The sequence below is a fragment of the Zalophus californianus genome, chromosome 15 (genome assembly GCF_009762305.2).
Source record: "Zalophus californianus isolate mZalCal1 chromosome 15, mZalCal1.pri.v2, whole genome shotgun sequence".
Lineage (NCBI taxonomy): Eukaryota > Metazoa > Chordata > Mammalia > Carnivora > Otariidae > Zalophus > Zalophus californianus.
The window spans coordinates 52,891,809-52,907,656 of NC_045609.1; the positions used below are offsets into that span (position 1 = coordinate 52,891,809).

At 41.4% G+C, this 15,848-nt stretch overlaps 1 protein-coding gene across 1 annotated transcript; it reads left to right on the plus strand.

Moving 5' to 3' along the window:
* The first annotated feature begins 11,824 nt into the window (after positions 1-11,824).
* On the plus strand, positions 11,825-12,253 carry LOC113923695 (28S ribosomal protein S21, mitochondrial-like). The gene has a single exon (XM_035724308.1). The coding sequence runs from the start codon at positions 11,878-11,880 to the stop codon at positions 12,139-12,141; it is 264 nt and encodes an 87-aa protein (XP_035580201.1). The 5' UTR covers positions 11,825-11,877; the 3' UTR covers positions 12,142-12,253.
* The last annotated feature ends 3,595 nt before the right edge of the window (positions 12,254-15,848 follow it).

Below are 15,848 nucleotides of genomic sequence, written 5' to 3' on the forward strand. Positions count from 1 at the left end.
GTAGCATGGTAATTACTGGAATAGTATAAATATGTTGAATGGTCTTTGAGAATATGGATTAAGATTACAATAAACCACAATTGCAGGAAAACAATGTAGTTCTGAGTCTAACAGTGATAGAGTGCAGTTTAAAGTTTGAAATTTTGAATGTTGTGACCATAACTTATTCAGATTCTTTAAGATGGAAGTAACTATAAGATGCTTTCAGACATTTAATTGCTCCCCTTGAAGCTTATTCCTGGGAAATCTGTCTTCTTCTAAAGAAGAATGAATTTTTTGTGTTTTTTTTTTGTGTGTGTGTGTGTGTGTTTTTTTTTTAAGTAAGCTCTTGACCCAATGTGGGGCTTGAACTCATGACCCCGAGATCAAGAGTTGCTGTTCTACTGACTGAGCCACAGCCACACCTAAAAAAAAAACTATAAATTTTAAAATCTTAAAGTTAGTGGTATTTATTACTCTTAAAAGATAGTGATGTCTCTATTTTAGATTTCAGTATAAGTGTTTTTGTGTATGTGATCAGTTCTCTGCTTTCCATGATAAAATAATGGTGCAGATAACCCATGAGTCGTTTTGCTTTGAAAGATTTTTCAGCAGCTTTATCTTACTGCTTCAGTTAGGATAATACTAAAGTGTTTGCTTGCTAGTTCCTAAGCATGCTAGTGTCTGATATGATCCAGTTTTTGCTGGGTGGTGAGGAAAGAAAACATGTAAATTTCCATAAGCTTTTGTAATTAGTATTCCTGACTGGCCCTTTACCTGCTGTCCTACCCTGTTAGAGAACTAGAGTGACAGAGGAAGCAAGTAGTAGTAGCCAATCTTCACCAGGAAAATGGTCAGGTTTGTTTTTTTTCTTTAAGATTTTTTATTTATTTATTTGACAGAGATACAGCGAGAGCAGGAACACAAGCAGGGGAAGTGGGTAAGGGAGAAGCAGGCTTCCCGTGGAGCAGGGAGCCCGATGCGGGGCTCGATCCCAGGACCCTGGGATCATGACCTGAGCCGAAGGCAGACACTTAACGACTGAGCCACCCAGGCGCCCCATGGTCAGATTTTTATAAAGTTAGACCATAATGTGGCCTTTTCACTATCTGCTCAATCTGCACCCCCCACCCTGCCACCTCCTTTTCATGCATACTCCTTAGGAGGACTGTGACCTAAAATACTTATACCCCCTTTTTTTTTTCAAATTTTTATTTAAATTCTAGTTAGTTAACATATAGTACAGTATTGGTTTCAATTATATGCTTTTAGAAGGTTTTTGCTCCCCACAGAGAAGCCACCATTGTCCGAAGTATCTTTCTAAAAAAAAATTAAGGTAAATTAAAAAAAAAAAACTATCTTTCTACTTCATCATCCACCCACAGTTGTCATCCTCAGAAACCCCCCGCCAGGTGGTCTTCCAGTAGACCAGTGCCGCAGAGAAGTTCCCGCAGCGGGAGTTGGTCTGCACACTGTTTGGTACCAGCCCATGGAGAGATGAAAACAAAATTGAGAGGAATTTTTTTTTTTAAGATTTTATTTATTTGTCAGAGAGAGAGGGAGAGCACAAGCAGGGGGGAGCGTCAGGCAGAGGGAGAAGCAGGTTCCCCACTGAGCAGGAAGCCCGATGCGGGACTCTATCCCGGGACACAGATCATGACCTGAAAAGAAGGGAGATGCTTAACCATCTGAGCCACCCACACGTCCTGAGGGGAAATTTTTATAGCAATTGCAATTTGACATTGCTATAATGTTTTTAATTTCTTTAACAAAAACATTGGTCTGCAACAAATTGGAAGTTAAGAGGAAATAAAAATTGGCCCCTCACATCATTTGAAATAGGAAAAATACCTTTTGTTAACCTCATACCACTTCGCACATCTTGGCACATAGTAGTTCCTCGGTAGGGGCGCCTGGGTGGCTCAGTCATTAGGCGTCTGCCTTCGGCTCGGGTCATGATCCCAGGGTCCTGGGATCGAGCCCCGCATTGGGCTCCCTGCTCGGCGGGAAGCCTGCTTCTCCCTCTCCCACTCCCCCTGCTTGTGTTCCCTCCCTCGCTGTCTGTCAAATAAATAAAAAAATCTTAAAAAAAAAAAAAAAAGGTTCCTCGGTAAATTTTCTTGTGTGAATAAATTAATAGTGATTAAGTGGTTGGGTTAGTGATTGGGTTCTAGTGTCAGATAGGTCTAGATTTGAATTTTATCCTGTCCCTCACCAACTGTGCAACCTTAAATTATATAACCTTTATAGTACTCATCTCCTAGGGTTGTTGAGAGAATTGAATGATGTTCTGTATGTGCCACTAAGTAGTTGGCAATAACTGGTTATTGTAACTAATATTACTGTTTACTAGAATGCTCCAGGGCTAGTGGTTGAGTGTTCTCAGTTGTCATGGAAACATAGAACATAGAATTTTAAAACAGCAAGAATTATTAGCCACTGATCCCTTCAGTGTTCAAATGAAATCTTTAAAAGCTCAAAATGTAAAGTATATAAATCTTTAGATGCCTGAGAATCTTAGTTTGAAAACTGCTGATAAAAGCACATAGACCTTCTGGCAACCTGGTTGGAGAACCCACAGCCCAAGCTGCATCGTATTCCTACAGTACAGAAAAAAACAAGTGGACTCATCAAAAACCATTGTGAACACAAGTCAGCAGACATAATCTTGGAGGATTAGCACCCCCACAAACTTAAAATAGAGGGCGCCTGGGTGACTCAGTTGGTTAAGTGACTGCCTTTGGCTCAGGTCATGATCCTGGAGTCCCGGGATTTGAGTCCCCACATCGGGCTCCCTGCTCAGCAGGGAGTCTGCCTCTCCCTCCGACCCTCCCCCTCTCATGCTCTCTGTCTCATTCATTCTCTCTCACATAAATAAATAAAATATTTTTTTCAAAAAACTTAGAAAAACAAATAAAATTGGTTGTAATGATTGGAGCAAGGGAAGAAAGCATAAAAATATTAGAAAAGACACTGAAAAAGGCAAAACAGGTACAAAAAGCTGAGTCTCTTGGAAATTCTCTGGAGGGAATTGGTGAACTAGAAGATAAGTCAGGAAAAGTCAGGAAAATACCTATATTGTAACAGAGGAAGAAATGGGAAATAGAAGAGGGCTAAGAGACAGGGAGTATAGAAGATCCAACTTAAAAAGAAGAGGGGAGGGGCGCCTGGGTGGCTCAGTTGGTTAAACCGCTGCTTTCAGCTCAGGTCATGATCCCAGGGTCCTGGGATCGAGCCCCACATCGGGCTGGGCTCCCTGCTCATGCAGGAAGCCTGCTTTTCCCTCTGCCTGCCGCTCCCCCTGCTTGTGCTCTCTCCCTCTCTCTCTCTCGCTCTCTCTGTGTGTCAAATAAATAAATAAATAAAATCTTAAAAAAAAAAAAGAGGGGAGGGAAGACATTTGAGGGTTTTTCCACAATATTAAGGACATGAAATTGAAAAAAAAAACATAACAAATATCTAGGAAGGCAAATGAAAACAAGTCTACTTCTAGCAGGTAGTAGAATTGCAAAAGCCAAGAGAAAAATCTAAAAGCAACCAAAGAAAAAAGACATCACCTGCAAAGGAAAAATTACACTAACAGCAGGCTTTCCAGTGGCAGCAGTGCAGGCCTGGAGATGTAAAATAAGTGCTGAGGTTGTTGGCTATGAACTCTACATACAGATAAATTATTTAAAAGGCAGGTTGGGGGACACCTGGGTGGCTCAGTCGGTTAAGCGTCTGCCTTCAGCCCAGGTCATGATCCCAGGGTCCTGGGATCGAGCCCCACGTTGGGCTCCTTGCTCATCAGGGAACCTGCTTCTCCCTCTGTCTGCCTGCCGCTCTCCCTGCATGTTCTCTCTAAATAAATAATAAATAAATAAAATCGTTTTTAAGAAAGAAAAGGAAGGATGGAAAAAACATTTTCAGATTGTGCTGAGAGAACATAGGGTTGTTCTTTAGGAAAGAAGGCAGTTGAGTCCAGAAAGAAGGAGTTAGATGCAAGCAGGATGAATGAAGACATTGGTAAACAAATGCTTCTGTAAAAAACAGAATAAGTGTTTTACTAACTGGTAGGGAATAATCTTCAAGACATAACATGAAAAAGGCATGAAAAGAAAAAAAGAGGTTAACCAATACCTATGATTGGCTACTATTCTATAAAAGGAAAAAGTAAAATATGCATTTGCTTCTTTATTCATAAAATACCTCCAGGATACATGTGAACTGTTGGAAGGACACCTGAGGTACCAGGGGGACAGAGGTGTTAAAGACTTCACTGTATATCCTTTTTTTTTTTTTAAGATTTTGAGAGCGAGAGCAAGCATTAGGTTGGGAGGGGCAGAGGGAGAGGGAGACTCCCCACTGAGCAGGGAGCCTGACATGGGGCTCAGTCCCAGGACCCTGTGATCATGACCTGAGCCAAAGGCAGATGCTTAACAGACTGAGCCACCCAGGTGCCCCTTAAGACACTGTATATCCTTTTATTCTTTTTGATTTGTGTATCAGGGCTATTTTATCTATTTAAATGAAACACTGTAATAAGTATCTATAAAAATACTGTAGAAGTAAAAAATAGATTTGATGTTTTAAAGACAAGGTGGAATGTACTACTTGACAATAATATAGAAGATGGGAGGAACTTTAAAATGTCGAACTTCAGAGTTTGTTAAGTGTGCATATTAAATTTTTAAGGATAATCACTAAAAGTGGAAATGGAATTGTAAAAGTAAAAAAGGGTTAAAAAAATGGGGCGCCTAGGTGGCTCAGTCGTTAAGCGTCTGCCTTCAGCTCAGGTTGTGATCCCAGGGTCCTGGGATCGAGCCCCACATCGGGCTCCCTGCTCCACGGGAAGCCTGCTTCTCCCTCTCCCACTCCCCCTGCTTGTGTTCCCTCTCTTGCTGTCTCTCTCTGTCAAATAAATAAAATCTTTAAAAAAAAAAAAAAGAGGTTAAAAAAATGAATACTCACATAGAAATGGAAATAACAGACAAGTCCTGCACTTTTTTTCCCATAAAAGAACCTAGGGTAAGTGGGAAATACCTGTAAAGGGCTAAGAATAGGCTAGACACATTCCAGGGGAGAAAGGGGGTGGAGATTAAGAATAGAATTAATGCTTTAGCAACTAAGTGTAATATTGGTGCAGGAATAAGCTCATTTAACCATTTGAGCAGAGTATATATGGGATTTTTATATACACCAGAGATAGCATTACAGATAATGTGGAAAGGAGGACCTTATGGAACAACTGGTTATCCACATGAAAAAATCTATTTGGATACATACACAAAAATTGTAAATGTATTTTATGTAGTCCTTATATATGAAAAGCAAAGTATGTTAAATGTTTAGGAGATACTATGGAAGACTTTCTGATTTGGAGAGACGAGAACTTTTAACTGAGCTTTAAAGAATGCTAGCCCTAAAAGAAAAGACTGATAAATTTAACCATATTAAAATTAAGAACATCTGTTCATCTAATAACCTCTAGTTATTAGTAGAGAAAGTAAAGGGGCAAGTCGCAAAGTGGGAGAAAATATTTGCAACACTTATAAAGGGCAAAGGACTCAGGCTATATTAAAAACTGCATATAATATGTGTATTTAATTTTTTTAAAAGATTTTATTTATTTATTTGAGAGAGAGAATGAGAGCCAGAGAGCACGAGAGGGAAGAGGGTCAGAGGGAGAAGCAGACTCCCTGCTGAACAGGGAGCCCGATGTGGGACTCGATCCCGGGACTCCAGGATCATGACCTGAGCCGAAGGCAGTTGCTTAACCAACTGAGCCACCCAGGCGCCCTAATATGTGTATTTAAATCAATTTTATGTATAAGCCAAAAGCCAGCCTCCTGCTTATGGGAGAAACGTAAGAACCGGATGAAGGCTGTCCATTATCACTACTTAGCCTTCTAGAGGAGCTAGCTGATACTATTAGTCAAGAGAGGGAAGACGTTAAAAATGATAAAGGAGACAGTAAAACTGTTTACTTACAGTTGGTAGTATATGAAAAACGCAAGAAAACTGAAAAACTGTTATAGTAAGAAAATTCAACAAGATGAGTAGGTACAAAATAAGCAGAAAGTAGACTTCCTATTTATGCATAAAAAGCAGTTGTGAGATGAAATGGAAGGAAAGATCCCATTTATAATAACAAAATATATATAATACCTAAAAACTATGTAATGCTACTTAGAGACAAAATAAGACAGCAGAAATAGAATACCATATATGCTATTCCTAGAAAGATTCAGTATGATAAAGATTTTGTTTCTCCCTAGATTAATATATAAATTTGCCATGACCTAATAACATATTGAGCCTTTTCTTTTTTAATTGAAATACAGTTGACACACAATGTTAACATTAGTTTCAGGTGTACAACACAGTGATTCCACAAATCTGCTTATGCCTGCTTACCACATGTGTAGCTCCCATGGGTCGCCTCCAACACCGTCACAGTACCATTGACTACTTTCCCCATGCCGCACCTTTTATCCTGGTGCCCTGCTCATTCCATCACCAGAGCCAGTGTCTCCCACTCCCCTTCACCCATTTGGCCCATCCCCCCACCTCCTGCAACCATCAGTTTGTGCTCTATTTATGGATCTGTTTCTGCTTTTTATTTGTTTATTCACTTGTTTTTTAGATTCCCTGTGTAAGTGAAATCATACAGTATTTGTCTACATGCTAACATTTTTGATGGAAGGAGTGGAAAACCAAACTGATTCTAAAGCTACCATGGAAAAATGAATATACAAGGACTCTTACTAAAAATTCCCTAAGGGGTACCTGGGTGGCTCAGTGGGTTGAGCGTCTGACTCCTAAATTTGGCTCAGGTCATGATTTCAAGGTCCTGAGATCGAGTCCCGAGTCGGGCTCCACGTGGAATCTGCTTCCTTCTCTCTCTCTCTCCCTGTGCCCCCCTCAAATAAATTTTAAAAATCTTTTTAAAAAAATCTTAAGAAGGGGCGTCTGGGTGGCTCAGTTGGCTAAGCGACTGCCTTCGGCTCGGGTCATGATCCTGGAGTCCCGGGATCGAGTCCCGCAGCGGGCTCCCTGCTCGGCAGGGAGTCTGCTTCTCCCTCTGACCCTCCCCTCTCTCATGTGCTCTCTCTCTCTCTCTCTCATTCTTTCTCTCAAATAAATAAAATCTTTAAAAAAAATCTTAAGAAAAAAGTACTGAAGGACTATTAGTCATATCATATGTTAAAAATAGTTTTAAACTATTATTAAAACAGTAATCCTGATACATGAGCTAATCAGTGGAATGGAAGAGGGAGCCCAAAAGTGTGTGATAAGGGAGCCCAGTATGTGATAAAGGTGTAGTATATTATGAAATTGTGGGAAACATAATGGTCTTGCAACAACTGAGCGTTCATCTGGACCCAAGCCTTATTCCTTACATCAGAATATTGCAGGTGAGTCAAATGTGTAATGATAGGAAATGAAAAAACAAAATTATAAGAAAAAAGGCAGAACAATGTTACTCATCTAGGCATAGTGAGGATCTTTCTGATGTAACACAAAACCCAGAAGCTATGAATGAAAGGATCTATAAATCCAACTTAAGAAAAATGTTACATCTGCAAACAAAAAGGTAAATGGCAGACTGACAAATATTTGCAACACAGACAAGGAATTGATTCTCTTTAACAAAAAGCTCCTGAAAAATCAAGAAGTAAAACAACCCCCCAAAAAATGAATATGCAGAAAAGGAAATTGTTATTTAAATGGCATTTAAAAAAGAGAAAGGCAACTTAACCCCATGTACTGCAATACCATTTTCCACCTCTATTAGCAAAGATCAAAGAATGGTATTCAAAATATTTAACACCCTGGCCCTGGTCAATCAGAACAGACTCTGAAGACTCCTTCTTCGGCCTGTTGTCAATCCTTCAATTGGTGGATTGTGGGAAGGGTGTTGGAACTAGAGCAGAGATACCCCAGTGGAGCACTCAGGGGGCTTGGGGCAGCAGCTTGTTGCTGGTGGGTATGGAAGTATGCTGATATTTAACTACCAGTACAGTCCCACCAGTACAATACCAGTGCGGTATAGTTACCTACCACACCTGGTGGAGGAGAGTACCGGTCTTGCACTGTTGACAAACAGCCTCGAAAAGGAAAACAGTATTATTTGCCCAAATTTTAAATGGGTCCTTTGAGTGAAAGGACCCATGATTAGAAAATACATCACAGCCTTATTTGAAAAGACAAAGTGGTACGTAGCACATCTATCAATAGGAAACTGGTTAAATAAATTATAGCACATTCATACACCGGAAAGTGTGGAGTTATGAAAAGAATGAGCCAGTCCTGTGTGTACTCATCAAGACAGATTATTGGAGAAGGGAGTGGGGAGCAAGACTCTTGATCTCAGGGTTCTAAATTCGAGCCCCACGTTGGGTGTAGAGATTACTTAAAATATTTAAAAAACAAAAAATATATATTTTGTTTTCGTTTTGTTTTAAGATGAGATTAAGTTAGGGAATATCTAAGGGTTCTCTTAAGCTCTAAGCCTGCAAAAGGGTAACTGAAACTGAACTGAGAAGATCCCCAAACCTGCTCTATCTTCAGTCTTCCTCTTCCTGGTTCCTGGCCTCTCCGTTCTTCCGGTTGTTGAAAACAGAAACCTTGGAGTCTTCATCATCTTTCCCTTATGGCCCACGTTCACCCTTGTCCACCACTGCCCCCCATTCCGAGATCCCATAGTTTTGGGGTTTTTTTATTTTTTAATTAAACTCTAGTCTACTTTCAATTCAGGAACCAGAGTAATCCTGTTGAAGCATAAGTCAAACTATGTCCTGCCTCTCGCTCAGAATTCTGCAGTGACTCCCCACTTCGCTTAAAAAGATGAAGTCCTTCAAATGCACAGCTTGACATGCATGACCTGCCTGTGCCACCCTTCTGTCACTACTGCCCCACTCGACCCCTGGCCACTTCAGCCTTCGGAACAGGCAGGCATCTTCCCCCAAGTATTCCCCATCACTTACCCCCCCACTTCCTTATTGTTCAAATGTCACCTTCTCTGGGAAGCCACCTTGTTTTAAATTTCCTTGCATCCTCCCTCTCCCCCAGCTCACTCCAATCCTCCTTAACCTGCTCTATTTGCCCTACTATACTAAACAGGTTCTAAATTCAATATAGTGTATTGATTATATTTATTGCCCATCTCCCCCCACTGAAAGATAAAACTTCACAAGGACAGATTATGGTGATGTAGCCCGGTGCCTAGAACAGTGCCTGGCACATAGATGACACTCAATAAATACTTGGTGAGGGAGTGGGCTTATATGTTCTTCATTCAGTTCCTGCAAAGTCTACTTAACCATTCTATGGAGAGAGTAATAGCTAATAGTGGCATTACCAGTAGTAACAATCATAAAGACAGTCATTTATCTAATTCACTGCCAGCAATAATGTACTGTCAATACTTAATAGTTATTTTTAAAGTTCACCCCCTGTAACTATAATAGCAGCAATCCCCGTCACCATGTATTAAATCCTTACACCGGGAACCAGATAATCCCACATTGATTATCTTTCAGATAAGGGAACTAGAGCCAAGAGTTAATGCCCATGGCCAAGGCTGATAAATCTTTTCAGATTCCCTTTCTTCTGTGTTCCTCAACCTTGTAAGTGCTCTTGGCAAGCTATAGTCTTTTCTCGAGACTGTGGGAATGCCATTTGTTGCCTGAACCACACAGAGATGCAGGATGGGTCAGTCTGAGGTTTCTGGTACTTCCCAGTCTCAAATCATGCACCATGATCGCTGTGTTTCTCTCCTGGAGCCAGCACTTCTCCCCACCTCAGTCAGCTCGCAGATGCCGTCAGAGGAGCTTTATGTCTCTAAAGCAGAAAACTAGTCCACCGTGCCTGCAGTGCCTCCCCTCTTCAAACATGTTGGGAAGGATGTTTTTACTTAGGATCTCTAATCAACGGAATTTTAAACTGACCAATTGGAAGAACAGATGGATTCTGGATGAAGCTGTAATCCGGAGGTTGAAACTGATTTCTGTTGGCAGTTTCAACCCTATTTGTCAGGAGGGGAGAGTGGGAACTCTTCTGGGGGAGTGTTCTGTCCCAGAAAGAAAAGAATGTTTTCTGTTCTGACCACTGAATAAAGGGAGAATGAATCTAGGCAGAAATGACCTGGCTGAAGTTTAATAGATTCTAATATAAAAAGGCTAGCAGATTCCAGTGGAAGCGAATATAGTCAATTTGTATTTATAGACAGGGATTAAATAAACTAATCCGACAGGAGTCTTTGCAGGCAATTGTTTGGGAGCAAGATAGATCCATCTGCGTGCAAAGAATCGTGAATGAATGAGGATCCATGGCTCAGTGGGCAGGCGGAGCCTGGAGGAGACCACCAGTCCAGATAATCAGACATTCACATTTCCCACTGTTTTGTTCTATTGTATCCAAATGTGAGAAGCTGCTTTCCAGTCCCCCGCATACAAAGCTCTTTATTGGACTTTACTGAGGCATGAACCCCACTGCTTTACTGAAGCTGCCAGCCTCAGAAGGAGTTTTGCTTGATGGCGTCTGGCAGCTTGGCTGTGCCCCCAAGTAGATTTATGAGCTGTGAAAGATGGTCAAATTCACACCCTAAGCATTCCTGATAGGATTAGAGGGTCGGAGACATGCCTGCATTTGCATACCGCCCCGATACAGGGCACAGCTTTGTGCCTTCCCAGCCCTTCTGGGTGGGGTGCGGAGAGGGGCGCAGGAGGTGACACCACGCTCCCCTCTTGCAGCTGGCAACACAAAGGGTCACCAGGAGACTCCAGATGATGTTATTTGGCATTTAACATCTTCAAATGGCAGCATCTCCCAATGAAAAGGACTGAACTGAAGTGGTAAAAGCATCCCCTTTCAGGGCTAGCTACCCGTCCAGGACTCCCCATGGAGAGAAAGATCATCTCTTCTCTGGGGGTGGGATTGACTCTTCCAACCACCCAGACAAGCCCTGAGGGTGGGCCTTAAAAACACCCATTTACATCATACTCATTACCGATTGTTCTGATGGTAGCAGTAAAGCATAGTGATTGTAGAAAATCTGGAAAAGGCTGAAAAATACAGCAAAGCGAAAATCACCCATTATCCCATTTCTTAGAAATAGCTAACCATTACCATTTTGGTTATATTTATTTACAGTCTGCTTTCTAGGCACATAGGCAAGTAATTGGTGGTTTTTGTTTTAACAAAGCCGGATCTTATTGTTTAACAATCTTTTAATATTCTATCTGAAGCATTTTCCCATGCTCTTAAGTATCTAAGAGAAAAGCTTATTTTTAGTGACTGCATAGTGTTCTATCATAAAGAATAAAATGTCTCAGCTTAGGCTGCATTAGCCCAAGTAATGTGTTTACTTCAGGGGACAACGTGCATGAACAACATGTTGTTGTGTGCCACACAAAAAGATGAAGTATTAAGACTCTCCCCCTGAGTTTAGCCTGACACTAAAAGGCTATAGGAAATTATATTAGGCTAAAAGATATTCTAAGTCTATAATAATTAATTAAAATATGGGCTATCAGTGCAAGAAGAGACTGAAAACTATTAAAACAATAGAAATTTCAAATCAATGGGGGAAGAATGAATTATATAATGGTTCTAATACAAGTGATTAGGGGAAAATTTAAATTAAATGCTTACTTCAGGCGCTCCTGGGTGGCTCAGTCGGTTAAGCATCTGCCTTCGGCTCAGGTCATGATCTCAGGTTCCTGGCTGGGATCGAGCCCGCCATCCGGCTCGCTGCTCAGCAGAGAGCCTGCTTCTCCCTCTCCCTGCCGCTCCCCCTGCCTGTGCTCGCTCTGTCAAATGAATAAATAAAATCTTTAAAAATAAATGCTTACTGGTGGAGCTGGTTCCTGAGGGAGTTGGGTCCTGCAGAGTGAAGATTTAAATTCCAAGGTCATGGCAAAACATCTGAAGTTCATTGCCAGGACTGTGATGGTACAGGAAGGGAACACAGAAGGTGCATACAGGACCCTAAACAGAATCCTCACCATGGATGGGCTCATCGAGGACATTAAGCGACAGCGGTACTATGAAAAGCCTTGTTGCCAAGGACGACGGGAAAGCTACGAAACCTGTCGGCAGATCTACAACATGGAAATGGCTCGCAAGATCAACTTCTTGATGCGAAAGAATCGGCCGGATCCATGGCAGGGCTGCTGAGGCCTGTGGATAGTAGGCCCAGTATGAAAATCCCTATCCAGCTGTCTCCTTTCTTTCTACAATCCCATTTTCTCTTACCTTTCTTATAATAAATTCAATCACATATGTGCAAGAAGGCCTGCATATGTAGAAGCAATCCCATAGTCAGCAGTGGACCCTCTCTTTTATTATGCGAAGGAGAAACTAAGTCAAAAAGTAGTCTAGGAGTAGAATGATGGTTGCCAAGGGCTGGTTGGGAATGGGGATTTAGTGTTTAATGGGTACGGAATTTCAGTTAGGGAAGCTGAAAAAGTTCTAGAGACAAATGGTGGTGATACTTGCACAACAATGTGAATGTACTTAGTGCCACTGAACTGTACACTTGCATGGTGAAAGTGGTAAATTCCATGTATATTTAGCTATAATAAAAAATTTTTTAAGTAGTCTAGGAGAGGTGAGGAACTTTTCTAAAATGTAGTGGAATATATCTACCATTTCCCACTCAATTCTTATGAAACCCAAAGCAAGGCATTATTGGAAGAGCATCTGTTACTCTTTACTGAATTGTCCCCTCCTACCAACTGTTAGATAAAAGGAGAGGAGAGGAGGCATCTACGTATTTGGAATAAATTTTGCTACTGAAACACCCTTCAAAAAAGTAAATAAATAAATAAATGCTTACTTCACATCATATTCTAAAATAAGTTCCAAGTGGGGCTCCTAGCTGGCTCAGTCTAAAGAGCATGTGACTCAATCTCCAGGTTGTGAATTCTAACCCCACATTGGTGTAGAGATTACTTAAAAAAAATAAAATCTTATAGGGCGCCTGGATGGCTCATTGGTTAAGCATTTGACTCTTGATTTTGGCTCAGGTCATGATCTCAGGGTCGTGAGATCGAGTCCTATGTTGGGCCCTCTCTCTATATATAAAATAAATAAACAAGGGGCCCCTGAGTGGTACAGTTGGTTAAGCACCCAACTCTTGATTTCGGCTCAGATCATGATCTTGTGGTCGTGGGATTGAGCCCCATGGCAGCTCTGCACTCAGCTCGGAGTCTGCTTGAGATCCTCTCTCCTTCCCACTCATTCTCTCTCATTCTCTCTCTCTCTCTCAAATAAATAAATCTTTTTAAAAAATTAAATCAAATCTTTAAAAATAATATAAATATTCTCTACCTTCCCTCTACCCCTTGTCCCCCCGCAAAGAAAATGAAATAAAATCTTGGGGTGCCTGGCTGGCTCAATAGGTGGAGTGTGCAACTTGATCTCGGGGTTGTGAGTTTGAGCCCCACGCTGGGTGTAGAGATTACTTAAAAAGTAAAATCCAAATAAATAAAAATAAAATAAAATCTTTTTAAAAAATAAAATAAATCCCAAGTAGATTAAAAGTCAAGTATTCTTTGTAAAGATCTAATTTATTTATTTGACAAAGAGCACAAGCAAGGGGAGTGGCAAGGAGAGGGAGAAGCAGGCTCTCGGCTGAGCAGCGAGCTCGACAAGGGGCTCAATGCCAGGACCCTGGGATCATGACCTGAGCCGAAGGCAGACGCTTAACGATTTGAGGAGTCCCTCAAATGGCAATTTTTTTTAAAGAATAACACTCTGTAGTGAAGGTGCTAAAAACGGGTACGCTCATACGGCAGGTGGGAGTGTAAATTGGTGGAACCCCTCTGGAGATCAATCTGTTATATATAACACCACACAGTAGATGATACTTGTTACTATTTCTTTTAATATCTAAAAAGGGGGGCTGGGAAATGCTATTTGAGGATTTCCAGATTGTACAACAGTTAAAACATCTAACGCCCTTCTATTTCGTAATACTGCTTTACGCATTTGTGGGTTAGCGAGTGGTGGGAGAATATGAAAAGGTCTGATTGTGGCCTGGGAGATTCCAGGTGGTATTGACCACAGGCCAGAGAGTAATATTGCACTTTGTCACAGAACAGTCATAAGATATTTGAGTCCTAGATCCCAAGACATAGTTATATAAGGAATGCCAGTGGGGAAGACCAATACAGGCAGAATCCCACATATCCAGCAGGCTGTTTGGTTTTGAAGTACAGCATAACACTGTGCCCATTGCAAGAAGGAACTATCAGTATAAATTAGGGAAAAAGAGAATGAGAAAGAGAGGTACAACCTTCATTGTCATTTGAAGAGAAGTCTGAGGTGTTCCACAGTTCAGAGGAATAAGAAGGCATGTTCACTGGCACGTGGATCCCTGCGAGGAAGATACAGGTTTAATGCTTGATATGTGAATCCATGAGGAATGTCCTTCTAATTTTATGGCTGTGGGAGTGCAGAAAATGACCCAGTAGGGGCTCTTCCATTTTGGAGTTAAATCCCCTGCTGTATTAGACTTCCAATCCTTTAAGTAAACCATGTCTCCTGGGTTTATGTGAGGTAGGTTGTTAATAACAGTTAAACCAGGTGTGGGGAGGATATGGTCTGTGTGTTCGTGTAGAGATTAATGAATTAGCCCAGCCTCAAATGAATAATTTAACAGAGCATTATAGTCTTCATCTATTGGTAGGTCTACAGTGACGAAAGGCTTCCCATATAATAATTCAAAGGAGCTTAGCCCTATTGGTTGTTTTCGGGCAACTCTCATTCTGAGAAGGCCTACTGGTAAAAGAGTAATCCAATTTTCTTGAGTCTCAACGCTGAGTATAAAGACTTTTCCTCCATCATTTATAAACCAGTCTTGGGCACTTTTTTTTTTTTTTAAATCCCTGTTCCTGGGCTGCTTGGATTTCTTGATGTAAATAGACCAGGGATATATCTTTTATTGGTATTAGGACTGGTCTGAGACTCAGTATTTGCAGACATTATGAGGCTTGCTTGGCTGCATGGTCTGCCAAGTTACTTCTTTTAGATTCCATAGACATGTCCTTTTGATGTCCCCTGAGGTGAGTTACAGCCACATCTTTAGGGTAGTGTGCAGCCTCTAAAAGGGCTATTATTTTAGGTCCATATTTGATGGGACAGTCATGATTTGTTAATAACCTTCTCTCTTTCCAAATTGCCCCATGCGGGTGAGTGCTATTAGCTCCACTTTCTGGACACATGTATGTGCTGGGAGGCCTTTGGCCTCAAGGGTCTGGGTTAGACTGACTAAAGCATTACCCAACTTTTCTTTTTTTTATTTTTTTATTTTTTTAAAGATTTTATTTATTTATTTGAGAGAGAGAGAGAATGAGATAGAGAGCATGAGAGGCAAGAGGTTCAGAGGGAGAAGCAGACTCCCTGCTCAGCAGGGAGCCCGATGTGGGACTCGATCCCGGGACTCCAGGATCATGACCTGAGCCGAAGGCAGTCGATTAACCAACTGAGCCACCCAGGCGCCCCTACCCAACTTTTCTTATCCCCTTTTCCATGAAACCACTGCCATCAGGAAACCAATTGTCATCTGCATTATCAATAGGAGAGTCTTCTAAGTCTGATCTGCTAGCATAAACAAGACCAATAACTTCTAGACAGTTATGTTCTCTAGAAGTACCATAGTCAGGTCCAAGCATAAGGGCAGCTGGGTTTGAAGCCTGACAGGTCTTAACAATCACGTCAGGTGCGTCTAAGAGCACAGCCTGGGATTTAGTCAGTCAGCCCCACCCCCCACCCCCTTTCATTCATTGGTGGCCTTTAGTGTCTAAAACACTTTCAACCTGACGTGAAGTCATCAGTCAGGGACTGTCCCATAGAAAGTTCCAGAGGCTTCCTCTGGCAGG